The sequence below is a fragment of the Dromaius novaehollandiae genome, chromosome 9, assembly GCF_036370855.1.
Source record: "Dromaius novaehollandiae isolate bDroNov1 chromosome 9, bDroNov1.hap1, whole genome shotgun sequence".
Lineage (NCBI taxonomy): Eukaryota > Metazoa > Chordata > Aves > Casuariiformes > Dromaiidae > Dromaius > Dromaius novaehollandiae.
This window is the reverse complement of record NC_088106.1, coordinates 15,979,820-16,007,495: the sequence shown is the minus strand read 5'-3', so window position 1 is coordinate 16,007,495 and position 27,676 is coordinate 15,979,820. Positions and strand designations below refer to the sequence as shown.

General features: G+C 36.9%; 2 protein-coding genes across 5 annotated transcripts in view; both read left to right on the top strand.

The window, feature by feature from the left end:
* ATP13A3 (ATPase 13A3) overlaps nt 1-21,613 on the top strand; it is a 65,563-nt gene extending 43,950 nt beyond the window's left edge. For 3 of the 4 annotated variants that reach the window (XM_064516810.1, XM_064516812.1, XM_064516811.1), the window contains exons 17-34: nt 212-328; nt 1,205-1,222; nt 1,322-1,475; nt 1,587-1,707; nt 2,931-3,055; nt 4,038-4,216; nt 4,675-4,797; nt 4,884-4,963; nt 5,690-5,732; nt 5,830-5,939; nt 6,868-6,964; nt 7,871-7,943; nt 8,867-9,044; nt 10,189-10,376; nt 11,106-11,194; nt 11,658-11,738; nt 15,546-15,635; nt 17,230-21,613. In XM_064516810.1, the coding sequence (XP_064372880.1) occupies nt 212-328; nt 1,205-1,222; nt 1,322-1,475; nt 1,587-1,707; nt 2,931-3,055; nt 4,038-4,216; nt 4,675-4,797; nt 4,884-4,963; nt 5,690-5,732; nt 5,830-5,939; nt 6,868-6,964; nt 7,871-7,943; nt 8,867-9,044; nt 10,189-10,376; nt 11,106-11,194; nt 11,658-11,738; nt 15,546-15,635; nt 17,230-17,427 (2,064 nt within the window). In that variant the 3' untranslated portion in view covers nt 17,428-21,613. The remainder of the gene's footprint in view (nt 1-211; nt 329-1,204; nt 1,223-1,321; nt 1,476-1,586; nt 1,708-2,930; nt 3,056-4,037; nt 4,217-4,674; nt 4,798-4,883; nt 4,964-5,689; nt 5,733-5,829; nt 5,940-6,867; nt 6,965-7,870; nt 7,944-8,866; nt 9,045-10,188; nt 10,377-11,105; nt 11,195-11,657; nt 11,739-15,545; nt 15,636-17,229) is intronic. The other variant, XM_064516814.1, reaches the window with a different exon arrangement.
* An 88-nt stretch (nt 21,614-21,701) lies between these two features.
* Nucleotides 21,702-27,474, top strand: GP5 (glycoprotein V platelet). Its single transcript, XM_064516815.1, has 2 exons — nt 21,702-22,389; nt 24,806-27,474. Exon 2 carries the CDS (start codon nt 24,832-24,834, stop codon nt 26,779-26,781), a length of 1,950 nt encoding a protein of 649 aa, XP_064372885.1. The 5' UTR covers nt 21,702-22,389; nt 24,806-24,831; the 3' UTR covers nt 26,782-27,474.
* The last annotated feature ends 202 nt before the right edge of the window (nt 27,475-27,676 follow it).

Genomic DNA, 27,676 nt, shown 5'->3' with positions numbered 1-27,676 from the left:
AAGTATGTGTGGCAAGGTTTTAATGTATGCAATACAAATTTAAAATTGCTAATCAGATCTTATGTTAACTGCTAAAAATCTTGTTTAGAAAGGTCGTTGCATCTTGGGCTGACTTCCAGGGTTTTTCTGACAACTACATTATGAGAAAACCTAAGTTAATGAATGTATTAATTTAGTTGATTATATATATATATTTTTTTAAAAAATACAGATTTTAGAAGAAGCAACTGAAGAAGAAACAGCGCTTCATAATCGAATCATGCCAACAGTGGTTCGCCCTTCAAAACAGCCTTTTCCAGAATCCAAGCAGGCAACAAATCAAGAAATGGTATAAAATTCAAAACAATTCTTTGAATTAAACAAATCCGAGTTTAACGAGTACATTTTGCAATATGCTGCGGTCCTGGCTGGTATAATTCAAACAAGATCAGAATTGTGTTTTTAAAAGGCAAATATAAAGAAGTCATGTTTAAACTATTGTTGAAGGTAGTGGTTCAGTAGATGCCACTTTCAAGATAACCAGATTGATTGCCAGCATTGTTACCCCTACAGATTGATTGTCAAGTACTGTAATGCTTTTTAAGCCTAGGCATTTTAAAGTTAGTGTCATTACCAAATTCTTACTGGGCTACTGAAGTGTTTCAGTCTGCTCACCTTGGAGTTTCCATTATGTAGATTATTACAGGGAAGGTAGCAGGAGGGTGCAGCAGGTTGGTTGCTGTATGTTCCTCCACAGTGGGTAAAGCTTTTCTTTTGTTCAGAACTTGGTGTGATTATGTGCATAACAGTAATTGCTGTGGAGGAGATGACAGGTTAGAAACACTCTGGAAACTTACTACAGGATTTGTTTTGTGCTGTGATGCAGTAATCATGGCTTCGTTCTGAAACAATTTGTTACACTCATTTGGCTAGGCTAAACTGACACAGAAATTAGACTGAGAAAAGTCTTGCAGGTAGACTGTAACAGAAAACAGTACACTATTTATCTTTGTTCATGTCTTTCTAGTATTAAAAATCAAGTATGGTGTCTTATTTAAGTAAAAGATACTAAATATGCAGTATTCATATTCAGTTATGAAATCATTTGCAAATATAGTGTGACTTTAGACTGAGAATGCTGTCTAGATTCGTTTGCAAATATTTTGATATCTGAAAACATAAATTCAAAATCAAGATTTAGAATAAATGTCTTTTTCTTTTTTAGGAATTATTTGAGCTTTCGGTAAGTATGATTTCTTTTTTTTTTCACATAAACACCCACCTTTCTTCAAGCCTTAATGGGGATGTAACCTTTTTTCCTCTTCTGTCCTGTATTATACAGACCAGCTATGAGATTGGAATTGTGCGCCAGTTTCCGTTTTCTTCAGTTTTACAACGCATGTGTGTAATAGCCAGAGTTCTGGGGGAGAAGAGAATGGATGCTTACATGAAAGGTGCCCCTGAGGTGATCGCCAGTTTGTGTAAGCAGGAAACAGGTAAAGGAGAAAACTGATCTTTTTTCTTTTTTTCCTCTCATGTAGCTAAGCTGTAATATGAACAATTTTAGTAACTCTGAACTCAATTTTTTTCTCTTTTTTTCTTTTAAGTTCCTGTTGACTTTGAGAGTGTCCTGGAAGAATATACTAAGCAAGGCTTCCGAGTTATTGCTCTTGCTCACAGAAAATTGGAGGCTAAGCTTACATGGCACAAAGTCCAGACTATTAATAGGTAAGAGTGACTTCACTTTTTTAATAAGTAACAGATTTTAAAAGCTGCGTGGTTTAGATTAATTATGATGTTTACTTTGGTTTAAATCAGTTACAACTCCTGTTCATCTTTTTCTGTCTTGGTGTACATGGTCCTGTGCATTCTTTATTTGTACCTTGGACAATACATGAGAAATTTAAGATAAGCAAGTTTTTCTGTAATAGAGTGAATTTTGAGGAACAGCCCTGAGCTTCAAATGTACTGTAATAATAGTTTGTGGTGTTTAATTTGTGTTAACATGGCATAGAATCTCACCTGATTTTTCTGCAACTTGCACATATGTATATCACCTGTCTTGTAAAGATAACGGTATCTCATGGAAACCCTTCTGTGTATGTTTGATTTAGTTTCTTCATCTGTTGTGGGCAGGGTGACCATTTTCTCATTAGAAAACTTGTTGGTAGATAGAGCTTTTCTTTTTCTTGCAAAACTAGAATTTTCTGTTAATTATTTTTCACATGGTCCTAGTTTTGTGGATAATGCTATTTTTTCCATAGAGTTTGAGGTGCAGCATTATTATGAAAATGTTGACCTTGACTCTGTAGTTTTGTAGCAGTTCTGTATATAAGATGAATTTTGCCAAAACAATACAAAGTAGAGAAACAAGTTTCCAGTTTCAGATGTGAAAATCTACAGTAGTAGTAGAATAGCAAAGCCCCGTGGATTCTGACTTTCCTGCAAAACAAACAAAATCTCAAGTTGATTAGTCATTTTATTTAATCTCTAATCTCTTTAGCTTTGGGAACAAAATTTGGTAGCTTGTAAGTTAAGGTTCAGCTAATTTGGAAAAGAAACTCTAGCTGTGCATTCTAAATAAAATAAAAAATGGCTCTGCAGTCAGTTTCAGAGCATTTTTTTCAGGAATTACCTTTCTTTTTGAGAATGCAATTGGTTGTAGAAAGAGTTCTTGTGGAAGAAAACCAAACAGTTGTACTTGAGAGGAAACGGCGTTTTTTCATACTGATTCATGTTTTTATTTTAAACTTAAACAAAGGAAATAAGTATAAATGAATGAGAATGATAATATCTCTTGGGGTCACTTTTTATAGAGCTAATTCTTCACACTTTTCATAGTTAAAAATAATTATTTCCCTTTACTTTGATAAACAGAAAAATTGGGCTTTTCAAGCTCTAGCTAGTAATTGCAATTCTTCTGAAGTTTTCTGTTGCTTCTTTATCTACAGAGATGCTATCGAAAGCAACATGGATTTTATGGGGTTAATTATAATGCAGAACAAGCTGAAGCAAGAAACCCCTGCTGTACTTGAAGATTTGCATAAAGCCAACATTCGCACTGTCATGGTTACAGGTTAGCATGTAAACACATTTATATTGAAAAAATAAAATCCGTGTTTTTTGGTCTGAGTTATATATTAATATAAGTGAAGTATTAAGTAAAATTTTAGTGGGATTTTACTGTATTTATAGCAAGAAGCATAGCATTTGCATTAGATTATAGAATAGTGTTTAGGTTAGATATAGATTTAGAGCATAGAAAATGTTCTGAAACTATTCAGACATCAATCTATTTCATTTTGGATGAAAGGTGTGAGCCTGAAATCAGTATTAGGATTACTCTACTTTCTACATTCCTTTCTTCAGCACCATGCATAAGTTACTTTGTATTGGACTTGGAGGATGGAAAACCTTGGGGTTTTTCAAGATCAGACTGGATAACGTCCTGGCCTGATCTCAACTGACCCTGCTTTGAGCAGGAGGTTGGACTAGGTGTGACCTCCTGAGAGTGCCTACCAGCCTGAGTTATCCTATGGCAAGTCACTTTGAATTTTTTGTGAGAATGACTACGTATGTCCCCATAAGCAAGGCTGGGTTTGTATGTAAGTGTGCTGAGTTTTCCATACAGGGCATTTGCTTTTTAGTCACCAGGGTAACTTTGGAGGAATGTTTTGATTGGCTAGTAATAGAACTCAGTGTTGGTCCTGCATGATCTATGACCGTGTTTAAAAAAAAAAAAAGGGGGGGGGAAAAAGTGTACTTCAAATGGCTGCATGCTTTCTGCCTGGTCTTCAATATGTATTAAGGTTGTGTCATAAGAAATCTTTGTGATTGAAAGAAGCAAACAATTTCTAGTGATGTTAGTGCAGTAGGTGATGTTTACAGAGCTAAACTTTGACTACTGTAGACTTGTACTGTGCTGAAGGTGACACGTCACTTACACAGTCCTCCTGCTTAAAAACTGGCTTTGTTAGCATGTCTCTTCAGTTGAATGTCAGTGCATGCCACTTATCCTTTTTTAATTGAAACTTTTTTTAAATGCAATTGTTTAACAGGGGATAACATGTTAACTGCTATCTCTGTGGCCAGAGACTGTGGAATGATTCTACCTCAGGATAAGGTCATTATTGCTGAAGCACTACCTCCAAAGGATGGGCAGGCTGCCAGGATCAACTGGCATTATGCAGATACCCTTGCAAAATGCACTAGTTCATCACCAGCCATAAACTCAGAGGTAACTTGAGCATTTTTTTTCCCTAGAATGTTATCAGTTAGATTTGCTCTTAAGCTTGTTTCTTTCTTTTTTGAATTATTTCATTAAGCACCTTGGCAAATCGAAATTGAGTTATTAGTTAACTTTCAGGTAGTAAAATACAAAAGAGTGATAAAATAGCTCGGAGCTGCTTTTTCAACTTTGATCTATGTGAGATTTGGCATTTTAGCTGTGCAGGAGGCATTTTTGCTATGTTTAAGTCTTAAGACTGCCCCAGATCCTTGTAACTGAAACATGGTAAGCCACATGTTCTTTTTACCAAATAGGTGTTTTCATCATATGAGGTTGTTTTTCAATTAAAATTTTCCCAGGCCTATACTAGTGTGGTATGTCCAGAAATACTGCTTGAGTGTTAGTTTGAAATTACACAGTATCTATATAAATAAATTGCATTTAGAGAATTAAAATACTTTTGATAGGATATTCCAGTTAAATTGGTCCATGAAAGCCTTGAGGATCTCCAGATGACCAAATACCATTTTGCAATGAATGGAAAGTCATTTGCAGTTATTTTGGAGCATTTCCAGGACCTGGTACCCAAGGTGAGTAGTTCACTTGAGTATGCACTGTTTTGATGATGGACAGACTTTGTTCTGTGATGAATAGTAAGAATTTTCCTGTTTTCCAGCTTGTATTACATGGCACTGTGTTTGCTCGCATGAGGCCTGATCAGAAAACTCAGCTGGTGGAAGCTTTACAAAATGTAGAGTAAGTATTTGCTTAATTGTATAAAGGGCATGTGGGGATTGACAGGGTGTTCAGTGTGTTAGGAAAAAATCTCCCTATGCATGCTATAAGCTGTTGCACCAAATGAAAAAAGCTTTCTTGAGTTGGTAAATTGGACCATTAGCCAAACTGGAATGAGAATAGTACCATCTGCTGGTCAGTTGTGAATATCTTAATTTATGAAAGTCTAGTGATTAGTAGCTAAACTGACTAGCATATTTCTAAATCTGGTTAGTTGGCATAGTAAAAAAATGTATTGGATGTCTTTTGTTTATTAAAGAAGTATTAAAGTGATGATTTCTAGTCATTTATCTATCAGATCCTGTGATGTGATTACTTTTTTTTCTGCATGTTTTTTTCTGAAGTTTGATCATCCTGATGCTTTTAGGATTATCTTTTTAAAAACTCTGTAACAATACCAAATGCTACAAAAGTCTGCCCTTCCTAGAGCAAAGATGCTTTAGACCTTGGAATGACAGAAGGATGGTAATCATTATTGATTTGATTGACCTGAATAAGTCATGTTACTTTTCTGTCTGCTTCTTTATGTATATAATGGGAATAGTAATTACTTTCTTTATCAAGGATCACTTCTGTCTCTTCATGTCCTGAATATGTCAAGTAATATAAAATTATTTCGGGAAATGAATTAAATAGACTGTGATTAGGGAATGGTGCAGAATGTTGACATCTGTTTGGTTTTTATAGTTACTATGTGGGCATGTGTGGAGATGGTGCAAATGATTGTGGAGTAAGTATATTTTTATTTTACATACAGAACTGTTTGGTTAAATTTTACAGCTGAAAGAATGTTTTAAAATGGTCTCTATTTTAATGCTAACTGGCAGGCACTAAAGAGGGCACATGGTGGTATATCTTTGTCTGAACTTGAGGCTTCTGTGGCATCACCATTCACTTCCAGGACACCTAGTATTTCCTGCGTGCCAAAGCTGATCAGGTAATACCACTTGCTGTGCTCTTAACAATTACTTTACTGCATTTATATGCAGTTAACAGTGTTCAAAACAGTATTTTATAGACTAGCGGTAAGCTGAAGCAATACATGTATCTATGTAACTCGTTCTGCATACTCTGTCTTAGTACATTTGACATTATAGGAAACCCATTTGAATTAAAGCACAAACGATAAGTTTTTAGTAGTTTGTGTTTCTTTCCTAAAAGTACTCTGAATAAGGACTTGCCGTGGCAGAGTTTAGCATTTTGTTTTATTTACCTTTTGTCCATGTAAACGGCACTTCTTTGTGTGACAGCTTCTAAACATTAGTGCTTAATTTCATGTCTTATGGCCTATTTTACTTTCCATGAAGGTTGTGTGTAATTCTAAGGGGTAAAGTTCTTTGGATAACTTCAGTCCTCAGCACTATCATAGGTAGAAACCAAATTTCCCAAATAGGTTTTGACAAACTTGCAATTCTAGAATTGGAACTTAGATAACAGTTTTGCATAAAGGTCAGACGAAGAAGAATCTAGTTTTATTTGTGTGGAACTAGTGGAAGTAATGGGTAATCAGAAACATCTCTGAAGGCAGCAATCGACTGACTGCATGCTCATTCAGTCTGTGTAGTAAACTTGTGCGGGATAGATGCTTTTTCAAGCAGAAATGCATTTAAAAATCCTTATTAGAAAACCACGTAAAGTTGAAGAATGCTGAAATTAGGTGGTGGTCTGTTCATGCTCTCAGCTTTAATATACTTGGAACTGTATCATTCTTACCCCTTTCTTTCTCCATGTGTCTCTGCTCTGTCTCCAGCATAACGTGTCTCAAAGGGTTCGATATGTTTAATCTTAGCTAACATTTTGCTAAGCAGAGTATAACTGCTTGCACAGAAAACTTTCTAGTTACAAAAGTGTGTTTGTTTTGACAGGGAAGGCCGTGCTGCTTTAGTAACTTCCTTCTGTGTATTTAAGTTCATGGCATTATACAGCATTATCCAGTACATCAGTGTTACTCTGCTGTATTCTGTAAGTACTTAAGTGTTGTGGTTAAGCAATATTAATATAATTCAGAGATTTAAAAGTTGATAAATACTTATACCAAATTGTTGCAAGTCTCTTTGAGTACAAATAAATAACATACATATTCTAAAAACTTTGTCTTTGGATTAAAGGTAGTGCTAATTGTAGTTTTTTGGGGGTGTATTTTATACTGGTGGTATGAAAATCATGGTAGCATCCATTTAAAAAAAGGCATTAATTAATCCCTGCAGTTAGAAAGTCTCTACAATGGGAAGTCCAAATAAGTATAGAAACAGAATAAAAAATATGATTTTCTATTATTTAAAGACTGTCAGCATTTAAAACATCCTAACTTAATTTAAAGGCAGTGCATTCCCTTTATGTAAGGATTGAAAAGAGCAACTACAAGGATTGAGTTAGGAGGTAGGGGGGAAAGTGGAGCATTTTCTGTTAATAAGATTGGACTCACTATAGTGGCATGTGGTGGAAATCCTGTGCTTTAATTTGTATGTATAACTTACCAAAATACAAAGTACTAAAGGAACTTTGAGATGGAAATTCTGACAACTGTATGACTACATAGTGGGTCTGTGGTGTTGAGAGCTGTGGGCTTAAGCTTTTATTGAATGGGTTTGTAAGATCCCTAATAAAAGTTTTCATTAAGCACAACTTTCAATTAACAGCTTAAGTGTTTTGAACCTGAAACAAATTGTTTTATACCTTTCTGTTTCAAGATTTGATCTCTGAACTGTAGAATACTCAAGGCTTTATCAGATTTAAGGCAGTCTCTTGCCAAACTGGCTCCCTTCTTTATAGAGTAAAGCTTGAAGAATTAATGCAGTAAAATTGTTACTGTAAAATGTTTCCTGGTGTGAAGAAATTACCAATGTTTCAATCATGATTTCTGCCTAGATTCTGAGCAATCTGGGAGATTTCCAGTTTCTCTTCATTGATTTGGCAATCATTTTGGTGGTTGTCTTCACTAGTAAGTATTGTGCTGAATTATTGCTACTGGCTTCTGTACCATTCAACTGTCTTGCAACTATGAACAATGAAGCAGTTCTTACATGGTCAGATTATCTTTAACACCTTTATTACCTGCTGTTGGTTGGAAGGAGCACCATGCCATACAGTTAAGATGTTAGAATTGTTGCAGTATATGAATAAACAGCAGCTCTGTACTGAATCAGAATCAGCTCAGGTTTGTGAGAAGTCCTCATACAAAAAAACAGGTCATGGGTATGATCTTATAAATGCAATTCCTCACAAAATGGGGAGGCAAAAATTTGTCCTGAAATGAGGAAGCTGCTGTTGGAATCAAAACCTTGCTTCCTACAACATACTGTTTCTCTAATGTCTTTCATTTCTTGCATTTTTAGTTGGACTTCTGTCCATGAAAGATTACATTTGCTTGCAACCTACTGTCTAGTGAAGTATTTAATTCCACATATGAAAGTAGTGATCAGTTTACAGGCTAACAGTAGAATTCCATTTTCCAAGATTTAAAGAAATGAGTTCTTCAAAGCCATGGGAGACCAAAACTGAAGAGTGGATCTGTAAGTGCTTGTGCCAGAAAAATGGGAAGTTCAGCTTAGTCTTAAGACAGCCACATCTGGAATTTGGCAAAACATGCTACTAATTCCTTTAGCCTTGTGGCTGCTGTTACTGTCCTCTTTCATCCTGTGCTGCCAGAGGTAACCAACCTATAGGAGGCACTGTGACAGTCTGGTGAGATAGTCTTTTTCAGGTGGTTTCGCAGTGGTGGTTCTGAACCATGCAGGCAAGTTCGTAAAGTGCAATGCTCGAGAGGTCACGAGCAGGCTGTTCTAATTCCATAGAATGTGAAGAGGGTAACTCTTGAGAGCCATAACAATTCAATGTGTAACTTACTTTTCTTTCTCTTTGCAGTGAGTTTGAACCCTGCTTGGAAGGAACTTGTTGCGCGAAGGCCTCCATCAGGTCTTATCTCAGGTCCACTTCTGTGTTCCGTTTTGTCTCAGATCATCATCTGCTTTGCTTTCCAAATCTTTGGGTTTTTTTGGGTCAAGCAACAGTCCTGGTATGAGCAGTGGACAATAAATTCTGAGTAAGTGTTTCAGTGGCTCTGTACTGGATATACTAATGACTGAATGGGAATAGTCAATAATTGCTCTTTTCTTTATCCACCCCCTTTGGGGACTAAAGCTTCTGTATGGCAGCTTGTTAGTATGCTGAACTAGGCTAATGGCCGTTCCTCACTAGAGGAGTTGGACTTCTGGCAGCAGTCCTGGCAGAGACTTTTGTCTAGTGAATCTGAAATTTTGCTCCCAGATTTCTTGAGAGAACCTATTGATTTTTCTCTTCCTTTTGCCCAGAGCATGCCTGGGCAGAGATCAGTAGATAAGTGGGCTGCTCCATCTGTAGTATGTGGGGAAAAACTGCAATAGGAAAGAGGGTACTATTAAGTGAGGTAGGAATGTGAAGTGCTGGTGGTTCTTACAGAAAACGCAGTCTAATGCTTGATGTGGGGAAAGAAGAATCTTGGGGGAAATGTATAATACAAATGGAAATTATGATTAGGCAGCAAGAACAATAGGTATTTTCTTTATCTGCATGTAGGCATTTTCCAAAAAGATGGAGATAATCTACTGGGAGAATTTTCGCAGGTTTGATTTCCAGGGGGAGGGAAGGACAAGAAGAAACAAATAATGACTGATTATGGGATAATATTTTGTTAAAAGCGTATTGATACATAAGAGTTATTCAATGGCTGAAATGAAAAATTGAGTCAGTCAGACTACAAGATCTGAGTATTTTTCAGCTCTGGGACAATTGAGATCCAGATCTGAAATTCATTGTTCAGACCTATTTTAATTCTTAGAATACAAAGTCGTGTAGTCCTGTTGTAGTTCCAATAAATCAAATTCAAATTTCTGAAAACAGAGCTGTTTGTATCTTAGTTTGCAGTATTTTCTTACCTTGTCATCAAAAGGCATCTATGATGATAATTCCTAAACAGTTCATGTAGGGAAACTTACAGACTGGATGCATATGAGAACTTGAAGCTCAGAATTCACAAAACTTGTTACCTCCTTACTCCAGTTTTGATTTACTACCTGTATTAGATTTTCAAGAATATGCTTATTTTAACTACTGTAGCAATCGGTGGCCATCGCTTTTTTTTAGCAATAGGTTTTAGCCTTATTTGCATTTCTCCTTAACTCAGTTTTAAATGTTTTTTTGTATTGTAGTGCGTGTCACACATTGGATGCCACAAACACCAGCTCTGCCCACTATGAGAACGAGACTGTTTATGATGAACATAACATTAAAAATTATGAGAACACGACTTTGTTTTTTATCTCCAGCTTTCAGTATCTCATAGTGGCAGTTGTCTTTTCTAAAGGAAAGCCCTTTAGACAACCATGCTACAAAAATTGTAAGTCCTTTCTTTATATGTACAGTTCCAAGTAAAACTCCAAATTACTTATCCACATACCTATCCATAGTTTGCTTGCAATCCTGTTGTGCTCCTTCAGCACAAAAGAAATTATGGAAATTATGGAAAACGGCTTGGTGGAAAGCTGTGTGCTTAGTTATGCCCTACTAAGCAGACTGTTTGCTGTTTCAGTGATTGGTTTTGTTTCTTGTTGCATAAATATAGATATTAGATATTATTAGATACAGATATTGCATAAATATAGATATATTATAAGGCTGCCATGTTTCTAGCAGCAGAGAGGCAAAGGTCTTTGGGAGAGGAATGATACAGGTCCTCAGCTGAGTTTGCTGTGAATTTATTCCTAAATCATTCTGTTTTGGTGGTCTTAACCTTTCTTTTTTTAAGCTTCTGCAAGTAGCTGCTTCTAAATTGTTTTCACTGTCCAGTGTGCTCATTGGATGCTATGGCTGATTGGGCCAGCCTGCTCTTTTGGGACTGTACTTCTGTAGGTGAGCCAGTGAGACTCTGGCCTTTTGTCTCTTCATTGCTGTTGTCAATGCAGCACAATTTGTATTATCAAAAATCTGCCTAGATGGGGTTTAGAGGGCAAAAAAGGGTATTTCCAGGGAATAATGAACCTGAGATATATGCAAAACTTATCTAAATTCTTTGACTGGGAGATGGCCTGATTTTTTTTTTTTTTTTTTTTTTTTTTTTTTTTTACAGTTCTGTTTGTTATATCTGTGATAGTTCTCTATGTCTTCATATTTTTCATCATGTTGCATCCAGTTGAATCTATTGACACATTTCTTGAGGTAAGATTCAATAGATATGCACAGACTTCTGTACTTCCTTGGATAACTGGTTAGCTTCCTTTTGGGTGTACTTGACCCTTTAGAGCTGATACTTCTCATCTGTGGGGGGAGGAGCAGGGGAACTTGAACAAAATTAGTATTTCAGTTGTGTCTCTACAAGTACATGCTTAATTTAGTGTCCCTTTTTTTTGCCAAAAGCTTTGCACTGAATTTACAACTGGACCAATGATTAAAGCCCTTAAGCTTTCTCAGGGAGCTGCTTTGAATGAGAGAGAATATTACCTAATGCACTCTGCAATAAGTGTTGTTAAGCTCTAGCATTTAGGTTTCTAGGCGTATAGACTTGTGTATTTATAGTGTGTGTGTGTGTGTGTGAGTTTATAACTACCAATCTGTTTTGAATGTTTGTATCATTTTACTTTGTGTGCATGTTGTTAACCTCTGGCAACTTTTTTTCTCACAGCTCGTGTGTGTGCCATATGAGTGGCGTCTGAGAATTCTCATCATTGTTATTGTCAATGCAATTGTATCCGTGTTGGTGGAGGTAAGAAATTCAAATGGAAAAAATACTTGTCTATTTAGTGTTTTTTCAGATACAGGTTTGTCTTGTGTTTAGAAGGTCTCTGTTGAGAACACATCTGTGGAAATGGAGCACTGTTTTATTTCTAAGTTTATGCTTCTACAAATGTACTTCTAGGATAGATTTAAGGTGTCAAGGTTTTCTGTGTTAAAGGTGTGACTTTAAAAACATTTTTTATTCAAAGAAGAGGGAATGGGAAATTGAAAGGTTTAAATGTAGAAGGTATTGTCCTAAGAAATAGCTGAAATTTATCTACTGTAATAATTCAGTTCAGAATAACATACCATAGTAAAGAACTAAATGTTGCAGAACACTTATATATAATCCTTAGGGGAGCCCATCTTTATTCTGTTGAATCGCATATATAGCTTATTGTTTGGAATACTGTAAGTCTGTATAATTTGTTCATCTAATCTGATTCAAACAGTTTGCTCAAGTCCAGAAGTAGAGATGTCTGCGCAGATCTGCTTTTTTCTGGCCCTTAGCTTGTTGACATGCAGTCAGTTTGGATATCGACCTCTTCTGCTGTGATTCCACAGTTAGTGTGGGCAGAAACACCCTCTATCTTTCATCCAGATACCCCTATGTTATTTTCAAGAACAGAGACGTGTCTTCCGGAAAAAGTCAGAATTCACAGGCAGTCATTTATTGCTGTGGTTAGTTCTTCTCCCTTATAAAATGACGTTCTTTCCAACCTAAATATGTTGGGCTTAGCTACTGTTTTTTTCCTGCAGGATGAAAAAGCCTTTTAGCACTATCTAGTGCTTATGCAGTACAATCATCCTTTTTACTATATAACATTTTCTGCAGCTTTTAGGTAATATTTCCATTACTATGTGAGGAATTCATATCAAGATAGCCAGCATAGTGCTTGTTTGCATCATACTGTTCTGGCCTTTGAATACTGCTACAACATTAATACCCTTTCCAGTTGACTTAAGTTTCCCCTTTTATTCACAACTTAAAAATGGTAGTTGCTTGTGGTGTTTTTTAGTTAGAATTTTAATTTTTAATTAAAGTTACAAAGGATTTGAATTCAAAACGTTGTTCCAAATGGAACAACGTTCTATTATATTCCCGCCTTTTGGAACATGTATTTCAGCATTTTCACATGTAGAACCTGTGTCTGTGTTCCCACCGCCCCCAGAAACACAGAGTAGATATTAAGTTCTTGGGCCTTTGCATTGTTAACAGATTTATCCCCTCCTAAAGATCCTGTGCCTTGCTAAGTTTGTTCTGTATTTTAACCCTGCTTGTCATGGAGCTTTCACTTTTGTCCTTAATTCTTTCATATTTTTGAACTACTAAATTCTTAATTTTTTGACTACCTTTTTATTTGTTAGAAGTTAAATTTTATATATATTGCTTTCTTTACTACTGACCCAGAATAGTTGTTCTGAGCCTGCAGAGTCATGGGGGTTTTTTGTTTTGTTTTAATAAAAAATTTAAAACAAAGCTTCTAGATTAAAATATTTTTCCTGTTTGCTTTTTCTCTTCAGTCAGGTTTGATGTTTTTATTACAACAATCCCTGGAAATCAACTTTTTTGAAGCACTAAGAAATTACTGTTTGGGACTGACTTTTGTGTAGATATACAGAGCATAAAAAGGTGGTGATTACAATTTTCAGTTCACTGATAAACTCTGAGAGAAAGAAGTTTTAAACCTTCTGTTGGAAAAATTACTTTGTTACTCAGATAATGCTCTTCCTAACTTTTAGACATTTGGGTAATGTCTCAGTACTAGAAGCATTTCTGGCAGAAGGTCTACTTGAGCACAGCGTGTCAGTCTGCATATCAGCACATGTCTTGAGGACAAAATTCTGTCTTAATTTTGGTATTTTTAAGATTCTACCCCTGGGCCTTGGTTGCCACATCAATCTGTAAACTTCTGAGTTTTCAGTAAGCATAACCTAAGTAACACTTACTGCAAAGCATTGGCCTTCACCCAGTATTTCAATCCCACATTCATTCTTCCTATACAGGTTATAATTAGTGTCTTTTAGCACTTCAGTCACTTGTCATTACCAGAACTGGTGGGATGATTTGTCGCATTCCTTTTAGACAGGCTTTCCTATTTGTCTTGTTGCCCACACTTTAGTAGTGGAATAGAAGCAATTACAGAATTCAGTTTTCTTGACGTGTACTGGTTGGGACATACAGCATTTGACTTAAAACTAATTCTTCCACTTTCACTGTTGAATGATGTGCTTTGTTTAGACAGAGATAAGTTGTCCTATTATACAATGAGTTTGCAATAGGAGCATTGCCCAATGATCCTCAAATCCCAAACCTTGTTTTACAATATACATTTTCACCTTGCAGTTTGACCTTCTGTCCCACCCTTTGCACTGTAGTTGTCCAACTCTGGTAATACTATTCCAGGATCCCTGAAGCTTTTTCATGCAGTGCCAACTCATTAGTTCTAGCGTGTTGTGGAGGAATCACAAGCTATTTTATTCATTCACTTCCAGTGCAGGTTTTCAGTAAGCAGCATTTCAGTAAGTGTCACCCTTATGTCCTTGTGCACCTGGCTGGACACTGTCCTCAGACTTTGCACTACAGAGTTACCAAGTACAGCAGTTCACATTCTTAGCATCTAGGAAAAGCTGCTGGTGGCATCGACTTAATTCTTTCAACAAGGTGCTCTTGTAGGTATATAATCCGTAGTTTGTTTGTTCTGCTGAGACAAATTCTTAAGTATTGCTGCTAAGTGCCTCATAACGATGTGATAAGCGGAGAAATTGGACCACTCTTAATTTGTCACACTTGTCAGTTCGACACTTTTGTCCCCACTGCCATCTAATTTCTTAATAACAGGAATAAGTTGTGAATATGTTTGTCCAAAATGTGTTTTCTGAAATGCTGCAAAGCTTTTGCTCTGTCCGTGGGGGTGCCAGACTAGTTTTGTAAATCTCATGTATGCTTTCTTCTAGATGGTAGAGAACATAGCGTAACAAAGGGAAATCTTAGCAGTTGTTTCTCCTCATTTCAAATGCCTGATACAGACGTACTTAAACCAGAAGGAACCAGACCTCCTTCAAAAATGAGCTTTTAACAAGCTCGGGGCTTGTTTGGCAAATGCTTTGTATTCAAGTCTGGTTGATCAGCTCCCCTTTTTCAATGGCGGAGATTAGTCAGGTGTTAAATGCCAAATCTGTTCAAAGATCAGAGGGTCATAGGCTTAAGGCCTTGGGAGATACAGGTTCACATCTGTTTTGCCCGATTTGTTCAAGGCTCTGTAGTCCGCTCACACAGCCTGATAAGAATAACCAGATGTATGGACCATAATGCACATCTGTCCTCTTTTCCAAAATCAGGCACAGCAGCTAAGGCCTTCAGAATTCCTTTTGGTGGCTCAGGCTTGCCACCCCATGCAAGCTTTTCTGTGAATGTCACTGGTTTAAAAAAACAAATAACTACAGTATGAAGTACACAATAATGTTAAAGATAGTTTCAGAAAATGTTGCTTTAAGCACTAATGTATGCAGTGCTTCAGCTTTTTTAAAAAGTATTGAAACATTATGTATATTTGTAATTTTTATCTGTACTGATGGATGCAGTTTTGATCATATTGCAGTTGATTTTAAAGTACATGTTCATATTCTTAAACCTCATGTGAGCACTTAAGAAGTGAAAATGTTTATCACTTAAGTACTGACAAATAATGTAAGCTCTCTGTTGTGCCTGGCACTGAATTAGTTATGCCTAACACACTATTTCAAATTTTCATTAGTTTCTTTAATTCTTCCCACTCACTGCAATGTCTCACAGAATGTCCTCCTTGATATGATCCTTTGGAAGGTTGTGTTCAATCGAGACAAACAAGGAGAATATCGCCTCACCATACCCCAGCCGCCTCAGGTTGGAGACTAGTATTTTGCTGTCATCATTTGAGTGCATGCAAATTAATTCAGTTTTGTGCCTTTTTACGGTCTAAAAAAGTGTCTTTTGTCTTAAGCTTAAAACTGTTTAAACTGGATTTCTGTAACTTGAATATTGAAAGGAATGGCTTTTGGTTTTGCATTTCTCTCCTTGTTGGCACCTGCATGCTAAAGAACTTAGCTGCCTATACAAGACCTGAGAAACAAACCCAGCAGATTGCTTTTGAGACTTTTCTCACTTTATCTGCAATTTGCATATTAGCAAGTTTCACTTGCATTGTAGCAGCAAATTAGCATAATAGGACCAGGAATACCTTGATTTACTTGGAAGCAGAATTGCTGACTCTGGTTCTAATCCAGTCCTAGATTAAATGAACTTGATTTGGGACTTTGGAGCATTATCTGTGAAAGCAGTAATTTATAGCACATACAAATGAAATGAAAGGAAATGGCAAGCGAAAGTACATTATTACTAATTCAGGTGGTTTAAGAGACTCTGAACTTTAGCTTCTTCTCTGCAGGTGACCATGAATTTTAGTCTGGTCTGCCCCTCTGTCATTAGTCTATGAAGGAAGTCTATATGCATCCCATGGAAAGTAGATTTTTTTTTAAGCCATTTGACTTATTGCTTTTAGGTGTGTGTATACTAAGAATACTTTCTACGATGCTTTATTTGTTGGTAGTAAATTTTATTAAATATATTCACTTTGGAGTTGCATTTGCCCTTTTGAGGATGTTCAAGAACAAATTGCTTTGTATTCACTGAAGAGTGGAACTTGTGGCTAAGGCTCATGTTGAGTTCTGTTTACCCATGCATAGAAATTGAGAGCATGAATAAACCTGTGTAGTATGTATCTCCATCAGAATGTCAGCCATACAAAATACAGGTGCTCTCTGAGAAATGAGAGGAATCCAATACTTTGAGAATAGTGAGTGGTATTTCTCTTCTCCAACTAGTTAAGTTGCATGTATTTAGGACTGGGAGAAGAGAAATGGAACAGAAGGTTTTAGTTCAATGCTTTGTGTCTGTTCTAGTAAGTGTCTATCCTGCCTGCCTATAGGACTTATTTCCCGTCATGGAATGCAGTTAGGTCTCTCACAATGGTTAAGTTCTGTCACTTGTGGTTCGTTGGATGCCTTCAGCTAAACAATTCATTGCAAAAAGTTTCATTCATTCACTGAGAATCTCTGGGAATTTGGCAATTTCACTGCTTTTTCTAGACCAAGCTGTTACTCTTCAATAGCAGAAACATTTAATGGTGCCTGTTATACCTACATAAAAAAACTGTTAAGATGTACATGAAATTTGTTGGTGATCTTTTGTGTTACTGTGATGTAAAATACTTGTTTTTTCTTAGCAGTTTTTTTTAAATGTCATTGCTACCATGGTATAGAAGAGACGACCTTACAGAAAAACTTCTGTGCTGTTCTTTCTAGATCTAACATGACAATGACACAGTAAATTAGAAACTAAAATGTTAGATTTTGCCCTAGTGGCTTACTGTATGGTTTGTTATATTAACTAGTTCTGCTTTTGGTGATCCAATTTTTAAATCTGTTTACTTCTTCTACAGGAGGCTGTGGATCACTGGGGAGCTTGTCTCCTTTCTTCGCTGTTTGGTTTTAGAAAGAAGACACCAAAAGCCAAGTATATGCATCTAGCTCAGGAACTGCTGGTTGATCCAGAATGGCCACCAAAACCCAGAACAACTACAGAAGCTAAAGTACCATCTCAAGAAAATGGTTCATATCAAATCATCACTTTAACGTAACAGTGGATCTTGGTGGCATGCGTCTTCAGTAGAATTCAGAAGAATGTAATTTTCAGGCTTTATTTGAAATTACAGTATACTAAATGTCAAATTCTGATACAGATACTTCCAACTGTTTTTGTCTGTCTGAATACAGAATTCAGAGCCAGACATTTTATGGCTATACATTTTAAAAATGTAGGTTACCTTAGGCAGAACAAAACTGGTCATCTTTTCTTCCACCTTCTTCTAACTTAAAAATATCATTATTGCAAAATGAGATGTATTTGAAGATTTAAACTGCAGGGCAGTTGAACAGGTTCACTTTATTTGCCTGGGATATCTTAATCATTGTTCTAACCTGTTTACCAGGGCACATGTTAATGTAAGCTCTATGATGTAATGCTTTCATGGTAGTACTAGAGGCACATAATGACTTTTTCGGGAGGGGTGAGGGGCTGTTTCTTTTTTTTTTTTTTTAATTTTCACTGTTGAAAAGCTTTGTGCCTCAGAATGGTTCTAAAGTTTTGGTGAGTGTACCTCTAAGTTTATCTCCACTAGCAAGGAGTGTTTGCAGGTGTAAAAGTTTGTATTTTAAGTTTAGTTCCTTAGTCTGCCACAGCAGGAATTGGGAACGCTATAGAAGCAATATGCTTTGTCCCTAAGCGGAAAGCACATTGTTCTCAAGTGTGTGCTTAGTGTCTCTTCTGGCTAACCCTGAAAAGGTGAAGACAGACTTCAGTGAAGGAAGTGTTAGGCTACACCTTAACCTTTTTGGAGAAGGAGGGCTGGAGAACCTAATGTTTTCTTCCCCATCTCACTTTTATTGCATTTAACTCTATATAACTCTACAGACCTTGCTTTTTCCAACAGAAGGATCAGTTTTATTTTTACATCTTAAGAGAATTTTATTATATGCCTTGAAGTAGCAAGGCCAAAGTTACTGCTGCAAGCAGAGGGTGGGGGGAGATATTTTCACAAGCCCACACTTGGGACTTTTGCATGTTAAGAACATATGCATTTCAAAGAGTCTGCCAATGTCTTAAGCACTATATGTAGCTGTATGAAGCAAAACTATGAGAAAATAGATGAGCTAAAATCTTGTCTTGCTGTAGAACTAAGGCTTATCTGGATTTTTTTTATTAACTTGCATCACCAGTAATGCTACTTAAGTACTTGGGTCAGCAATGCATGGTTTTGCCATTAGGTGGTGTCAAAGAAAACCCAAGACCTCTAGAAAAGTAGATCAGCAAAGATGTAGGGGCAGGCGTTGTCTTCACAAGCAGAGCTTAAAGAAGAGGGTGGGGTTTTTGTTTTGTTTTAGTCCACGAGAAAAAACCTCAAGCTGCTTATCTTCAAACCATCTCCAACTTGCCGCACTTCAGAAAAACTTCTTTGGGTCTTTGGGAAGATAACAAAAATGTTGGCTTTTGATCTGCCTTTTTTTAACCAGGTGAAACTGACTGACTCAGATGCCTCTGAACTTTGAGGAAGGCATCTAAGATCCAGAGCTGCCCTTTAGAGAGGACTCATGTGAGGAGTGGAGGGAGGGCCCCACACCAGCTGGGATTTTTGATGTGTTTGTATTCTGATGTCAAAATTTGAAATGGTGGGATCTTTTTTTGTTTGCTTTTCAAATTCCTGTGGGGACTATTCCATTCCAAAATTGTTTGAGTAAGTGGAATTTTTCCAGGCCAGGCCTAATTTCCTTGTGCTTTTTTGTAAGGCAGGCTGTGGCAGTATCCCCCACTGTTCATTTTAGGATTTTTGCACTGTTGAATATACTGTGCCAATGGTGAATTTAAAAGTGGTGCTAAATGGTTTGGAAGATGTTTTTCGAGAACTTGAGGGTCAGTAGATAATAACATTTGCTCCTCAGAAATAGTATGCTTATGGTATACTATCTTCCAGTCCAGCTGTCAGCTCTTTTCCTGATTTTTTTTCTATCTTTTTGGGGGGTGGGGTGGGGAGCAGGGGAAAGAACAAAGTTGTTTTATTAGCAGTCATTCAGCAGAGCAGTGTGAAAGTCTAACCTGCCTTCTTCTGGTCATGAATATCAGATGACACTGGTAGCTTCTAAAGGGTCTGAAATTGTGAACTAGGATGAATTTGCTCATCGTGAACTTGAATCAGTTGGCTAATTTCTCCCAATGTTGATTTCATACAATCTTTGTAGCATGGAATAACTGAAGAATAATTCTTAGATGAGTAAGTACTATTCCAAAATCTAAAGAAAAATTATATTGAAAAATATTGTGAAGCTATGCATCTTGGACCTAGGAGCTGTGACGTATCCTTAAACAAATGAGCTTTGTTTTCCATTTCATTGATCATTTTAGCTTGCTTGTTCCATCAGAAGTGAAAGAAGAAAATGTTTGCATTTTTCTCTTATGTGCTTTTGCTTAGTACTTTCTCTAAACTGCTAATTTTTCTCAGCTTGTTTGGGTTCTAAAGCTAGTCTTTCAATCATTTTTCTAGTGTATTAGACTTAACTGGTTTCCTCCTCACTTTCTAGATATTAAGGTGGGCTTTTCTTCAGAGAACTTTTATGGAATTTTTCTTATTAAAACTGAAATAGCCCAGTGTCTCCATTTGTTAAAATTGATGATTAATGGGGCTAATCGTTAATTAGGGTCATAAGTGTATTAGACTTGAAAATTCTGCCAACACGTTTTTCAAGTGGGAATTAGTTTCCTCAAGATAAGCATTCAGAATTAGTAAATGTTTCTGAAGTTGCATGCGTGAACTCTGACCTATTTGCTTTCAACATATAGTTAAGAATAATAAATCAACATTTCTGAGAGAATATTTCTTCTTTTGTTCAGCCACAAAATAAGCATTTTCATCTCGTGCAGTTATTGGGGAGTTATGCCTTTCTACCCAAGAGCCAGGTTTGGCCACCTATAATTTTTCTAATTTTGAACAATTTAGTTTTTCAGGCTTTCAGAAATACAGCAAACTAGATCTGAACTAGTGTATTCAGTTCATGCTTTGAAGTAAGAATTCAGTTTATAGTGAAAAATTGTTATCTTGGAAGTCTGAATTCAGGCGAACAGACCAATTTAGTGAGTTCCACTAGATACTTGGTAGACACATTCTTTCTGCTGTATATTTTGGCCTTACATTGAGAAGTTTGATTGAATTATTATTAAATTATTTGTGTATGCAGACTTTAAATTTAATCTGTACGTATTTTACTTTGATGTATTAGGATCTGTAAATATTACTGATTTTTAAATATTATTTATGCACATACTCAAAGGACTGGTCTACCCAGAAAAAAATTGCTAAATAATAAATGTTACTTTTTAAAAATAAATTGTGAGATCATTAAATTGTGAGATCATTAAATTGTATATCCCTCAGGGTTATTTTAAAAGTTTTTTCTTCCCTTCAGATTTAATTAGCAGTAACTCTAGTTTCATGTGCTATAAAACTAAATCTACTGGAAAAAAAAACCTGCAAATAATGCTTGAGCTGAAACAATTAAAACATCCACAAAACTGTCCATATTCATTGTAACTTTAAATTGGAAACTTCTGCTGTTGCACTTTAAAGGAGGAAAAAAAAAAAAAGGAAAAAAAAAAGTTGGGTTTTTAATTCTATTTATTTTTCTTCATGAAGGTTGTGCTGAACAGTCATCCCAAATTGGGTAAATGACTTATACTGTATATGTATATACAGTATAATACTAAGCAGATGTGGAGTCCTTTTTTTATGCTGCAAGTTTTTAACACTTATGTTGGTCATCACAAAATGCAAGAGTTAAAGTTATGTAGGATTTCTCCCACGAAATTCTGCATTGTAAACTTAGGTTTTTGTATGTTTAAGGGAAAGCTGTGGGGTTTTGACAGTTTTTAGTCTTGAATATGTTGATTTTATACAGTAAAGCTTCAGGTTTTTACAGCTATTTTCAACAAACTGCAGCTTGTTTGATAATTATGTGAACCAGAAACTACTCACTCTGTGAATTCCTCAATCCTAACAGATTAAAAGGCATTACAGTGCTCTCTAGAAGCTCAGCTTCCTTTTTATTTTTAAATCCAAAATGATAATATGTCTTTGTATTTAAAACATGCATTGCTGCTCTAGAATGGTACCCTGTTGTCAAAAGGCATACGTAAATAACTGTACAATAGAATTGTAAATAGTCTTGTAAATCATTTTTGTGACTGAAGCTCTTTGAAATAAAATTAAAATGAACAGATTCTATTTTAACTCTTTTCATTGGTTTCATGAAATTATTTTTAATCACTCTTCATACAATTAGATCTGATCCAAAGCTTGTTGAAGAATATAAACTTACTCTGGCTGATGTCATGGGTATCTTGTTCAGTCCCTGTATTTGAAGGTGGAGGCAGAGAAGCATGCATGCAGTGTGTGTTTGCAATGCATATGTAGCACTGCTGTTCTGGAATAGAGTAACAGTGACCTTACTGTCACCTGATGGTTAATGAAAGCCAGTTTAAAGCAACACCTTTCATCCTGAATAGAGACTTTTTTCCAGCTTTTGTTATCCAGATACTCTGATGCTTGGGAAGCAGTCTTGAGATGACTCTCCTGAGGGAATGCTCCTGGTTGCGAGTGTTACTGTTGTCACAGTCATCTTTAGAAAAATCACACAGAAATAAAGACAGCTTTTCCATCTTTCAGATCAGCTTCTTTCTAAGTATTTTTTTGTTAGAGCCCATTGTTTTAAACTTGAAGACAAGATGTTTGAAATGCCTGGTAAACAAACAACTTCATTACAAAACCTTGGAGTCTTGCAATTTCAAACTAATGTTTCAATAAAGTTTTTCTCTCTTCAGGATCTTCTGGACTTTAGGTTTTGTTGGTCTGTGACTACAGAAGACTTGGAGGAAAAACAGGAAGCCAAATGTGTCGTCTGGATTCCTTAGTCAAAGCATTAAGTAGACAGCTGTTCATTCCTTAAGTTGCTTTGACTCATCCTGCGTGAAAGGAAAAGTCAGAACAGCCTTGAAGGTTCATATCACTCAAGTATTTAAAATTGATGTGTCCATTCCTACAAAATCTAATGCCTCTGTATCAGACTGCTGTATAACTGAGCGTCTAACAACAAATTTGAAACTTCTCTTTCCAATTCTAATTTGTGCTGAAAGACACAAGTTTCTGGCTCTAACCAACCAGATTTGCGTTGGGCTGGTTGGTGCACATACTCCAGCACCACTGTTGGAAGCTACAAGTGTGTCTTTTGTGCCATTGCATGTATGACTTGAATTTTTCTCCTGTTTTGTGAGTGGTCTTGAATTTTATTGTTGATAGTATTGCATACAACCTATGGAAACCGGTTTCTTTTACAACTAAAAGTAGGCAAAATCTGCTATGAAGCTTAACATATTCTTTGATGTGAGTAAAGTAGTGTTATCTAGAGGATGCGTTTGGCTGTTTTTCTTCCCATTTAAAGTGCAGAATCATGGTGAAGCCTGATTGCCTGCTGTGTTCCTATTAAGTTCCTCTAAAAAGCAGATAAGCTTCTAAGGTGTCAATTTGCATAGTATGAAACAGCGGGGTGGAAAAGCAGATAAATGCTTGCCACTGCCTGTTTGTGGGCTAGCCCAGATCTGGTGCTGTAGTCGCTGTTGCTACTGGGATACCTGAAAAATCCAAGGTTGGGACCTCCTGAGCTACACAGGAATAGTTCGTGTTTTCTTGGTTTGTGATTCTGTGACACTTTCATGTCATCTGAGAATTCCTGGATTCTGTGGTGGATTCTTATGTAACATGGAAAAGTCCTTTGGAAGTGTGAAGTCCCAAGGTGGTGGTGGTGGTGGTTGTTGCTGACTTATTGTCTCATTTGAAGAATTCTAAGCCCAATTCTGGAATTCAAAGGCCCAGTAAGAGCTTGCTTTAGAGTATCTGTGTTGCCACTTGTTACTGCTAGTCCTTTAATTACCTAGGAAGGGATGCTGATTTTACCAATTTTCAGTTCTCTGAAGCTAACCTAGGATTGTGTGTGGGTTTGGGGTTGGTTTTTTTTTTTTTTTTTTTTTTTTGGGTTTGTTTGTTTGTTTAGTGTAATCTTGGCTTCTGCTTTTTTGGCAGAGCAGCTGTTTTTGATCTGTGGTAGTATACTCTTGTCAGCAGTTCAGGTGTTTGAGAAATTCAGCTGTCCTACCTGAGCCTGACTTGGTTCTTTTTAAATAATCAGTTTTGTACCCATTTCTCTGTCATGTTGGTTTGGGAGAATTTCATCCTTGCTACTGGAAAGAAGTATGTTGGGATAAAGTCCTCCATGTCCCCCAGGGTTCTCAGTACTGAAGACTGAAACAGGCAGTTTTAACTATTCCAGTTATGTCTACACCAGTCCAGGCTGCTGCTTCTCCTACTGATCAGCCAATTCCTTGACTTTCAGGGTTCTGGTTTCTGATATGCTTGGACTTTTTGATTTCACTAAGGACAGATTCCTAAACTGGAAAGATTTCTGTTTGATATGGCTTTTAAATATTGGCCTTATAGTTACAATAGTTTAATGGTTGCTTTCCTCTTCCTTTTTAGTTTCGGAAGATATGCAACTTTTGGACCGAGTGGTACATTTCTTGCAGATCTAAGGATTTAATGTCCTTTACTGGTACAGCTTTCTAGCTAACGTTATAGCATTTTATTCCTCTCACTTAATTTCACGGTATTTTTAATACCTCTGACAACGTAGTGTTGTGTTAAGCTGCTGAAACAAGACATTGTTTGTTATCAGAGGCTCACTACTGTCCTTTGCTGAATTAGCTCTTGTGTGTTATTTCAGGCTACATTGAAAAGAGCCTGTTTCTTCTTGTGTGTTCTTGAGCTGTTCCAAGAAGTGATCGCTTGCAAATGCTGAGAAATGGTTTAACAGAACTGTGCTGTTTTGTATGTGGCCACTTAAAATATTACAGGAGTTACAGGGCACTTTCTTCTACCTCATTATCAATTTTTACATGTTACTACTTTTATCCCTTACCAGTAAAGCTTTTTTGCCATGCTGTAGCTTGTATCAAAACAATAAGAACAATGCTCTAAAACTCTATACATTTAAATTCCTAAATTTTAGATAAGCCACAATAAAAAGAAATATTGTGGCATAATGTTTTTATTTTCAAATAAATATATACCTTATGACTATTTAGTAGTGGTCTTGTAACCTGTATATGCTTTTGTTGACTAGTACAAATATATAACAAGTAGCACTAGAATTATAAAAGAGCCTTATCTGTACTTCTCAGTGTAAGCAGAGAACCTCAGAAATGCTTGCATTCATTAGTAAGAGATTTTGAAGTTTGCTTTCAAGCCAAATAATTTCTTACATATTTACCGTTTCCTTGATACATTCACCTAATTTTGTCTGCTGCCGCTAAGTTATTAAATACTTATAATCAAACCCTGACACTCTTATCTCTTGTAACAGCTAATATTTCTGGTGTTTCGACGAGGATGTTGGTGTTTCTTTTGTCAGTGATGATGAAGCTTTTCCTGCAGTTGGATGCATCTGTTTGTCCTGAGGAGTGCGACTGCTCTTTGAAAAACGGAATTCGTTGTTCTGGTCCCCATATAAAAGACTTGGAATCATTAAATCTGCCTTGCAACATGACAGAAATTCACATAATGAACACTAATATAACATACTTGCAGGATGCTTTTTCTAGGATGTTGGAGCTACAGCATCTCATCTTAACTTCAAATAATATCTCTATGATTTCACCAACGGCTTTTAAAGGCTTGAGTAGGCTAAAAGTCCTCAAACTGCAAGATAACAAGCTGGTTGAGCTTCCTGCAGAAGTGTTTGATGACATGGAATGCCTTCAGCAATTGGTCATTGAAAATAACAGGTTGAATCGCATAGAAGAGAATCTGTTTGACAGACTCGTCAGTTTGGAGGAGCTTTTTTTGAACAAAAACCAACTAACAGCGCTTCCTAGTGGCATACTAAAGAAACTTGCCAAACTCAAAGTACTGAACTTGTCGAGAAACTCTTTGGCAGCACTGCCTAGGACTATATTTAGTGCATTGACAGGACTTCAGAAGCTGATGCTGTATTTTAACCAGCTCCCTTCAATTGAGTCTGGTTCGTTCAATAGCTTGAAGGAGCTGCTAGAACTCTTCCTGCATTCCAATAACATCCAGTCAATTGCCCCTGATGCATTTCACTGTCTCCATAAACTGAAAATCCTAACGCTCTCCAGAAACAAGCTTGAGCTTTTGCCTCCTGGGCTTTTTCTGCACTTGCATAACTTGTCTAAATTGACCTTGTACAGGAATCCACTGAAGTCTCTTCCAGAAGTATTGTTTGGAGAAATGAGGAATCTTGGTAGCCTGTGGTTGTATCACACAAAGATCTCAACTCTACCAGATTTTGTGTTCAGTAACTTGACAAATTTAGAGCTTCTCGTGCTGAGTTTCAATCCAGAACTTAGTGTTCTTCCTAAGAATGTGTTCAGTGGTCTGAATGAACTGCGGGGCCTGTCTCTGCATACAAGTAATATTTCCAGTCTGCCAGAGGACATCTTCCTGAGCCTTCCGAAGCTGCAGAATATTTCCATTTTTGATTCAAGGCTTGAGTTCTTTCCTAGTAACCTCTTTCATAATCTCAAGCACCTTCAGAAAGTTTACCTCAATAATACTAAGCTGCAGTCTCTTCCTGGAGAATTTTTTACCACTTTACCTGAGCTGCAAGAAGTCTTCCTTGATAACAACCCTTGGAAATGTGATTGCCAAATTCTTGGCTTCCAGGAATGGCTCCAAAAGAGCACTGATATAGTAAGGAAAGCACAGTCTCTGGTGTGTGACAGCCCACTGGCACTGAAGAATATTCCTCTTGTGGCTCTAACAGATCATCACCTGAAATGCCTGCCATCCACAACCACTGTATACCAGACACTGAGGAGCTCAGCTCATTCCCAAATTTCAACTTCCCTGGTGACAGAAGAGCTGAAATCAACTTTGGCGGCCACTATAACACCGGTGCCCAGCACAGATACTAATGCACCCACGTCGATGCCCCTTGCAACTCTAGATTTTACCTATTCACGTGTTCAGAGTGTTGGACAGTCTCATTTCTCAGATGTTCCAAACCAAACTTCTCCCAGCATCATAGTAGAAACAAACAGTGTAAGAGGAACAGATTTAACTACTCTTGCCTCGCGGGAGGAGTTGCCAGCCGGCATGAGTGCTGAGCCGTATTTTAATACTAGAGTTGCCTATTGTCAGTTCTTCTTGTGTCTTCATAGTTTGATTTTAGCAGTCCAAATTGCAACTGTTGTGATCACTCTGTATGTGATGTGTAAAATTAGGCAAATCTTACACTCTAAAGATATTCCTGCTCAGCCTGTTGTTTTGATAAAAATTATTAAAAAAGTAGAGAATATTAGCCAAGGAAGGGATTAGAAACATTATTTTGGATGCAGGTCTTGCATTTGGGTGTTTCCTGCTTGATTCAGATACGGATTACAAATCTTACATAGCAAAAACCATAAATGCCTTGTCTTTACAGCATATTGAAAATGTGCTTTTATGTAGCTTACAGTATTTTCCAAAAGTGATTGTAATCACTGTATATTGTTGCAATACACAGTGCAAGGGAGAGAGAGCTAGAAGGAAATCTTGTGGTCGCCTCTTCATGCAGCTGAGGCCTGTGGCTCATTGCAGTTGTGTTCCTGGTGAACGCTGTATATAAAGTGCTGCTTGCTGTTGTGCTCAGGCTGCTGAAAGAGGGAGAGCACTTCTGAATGACCCGTGTGCTCTACTGGGCTCTGTGTTTGGAAGAAAAAAAGGCAGCCAAGTAGGGAAGCAGACACAGGGAACACCGATGTGTTTTAACCATTGCTTAAAGGTTGCCTATAGCACTCTATATACTTTCCAGGGCATGGGAGGGAGAAGGTGGTATTAAGCATACCCAAAGAAAAGACTATTTAATAAAGTTAACAGCAACTTCCTCTAGCCTAACCAGAGAAGGCTAAATAAGATGCTGAAATGGAAAAGTATAATCTTAATGTATTTTGTTTCTTTCTTTTTTTTTCTGAAGCTTTGTAATAATTCATACAAATATGAATTTCAAGTAAATACTCTTTCATCTTTAAATTTTTGAATAGTGGTCTGCCAAGCAAGGTGTTTCTCAGTGGATGTTGCAATGAATCATGAAACTGGAGTGCTGGGCACATACCCAGGCCTGAAGTTCAGCCCTGCAGGAGTGCGGAGTGCGGCTGGATGCCCCTTCGTGAAGCAGCACGGGTGGCTGGAGAGTTGGTACTGACAGGGCTGGGGGAGGGAAGGGCTGCTTTCT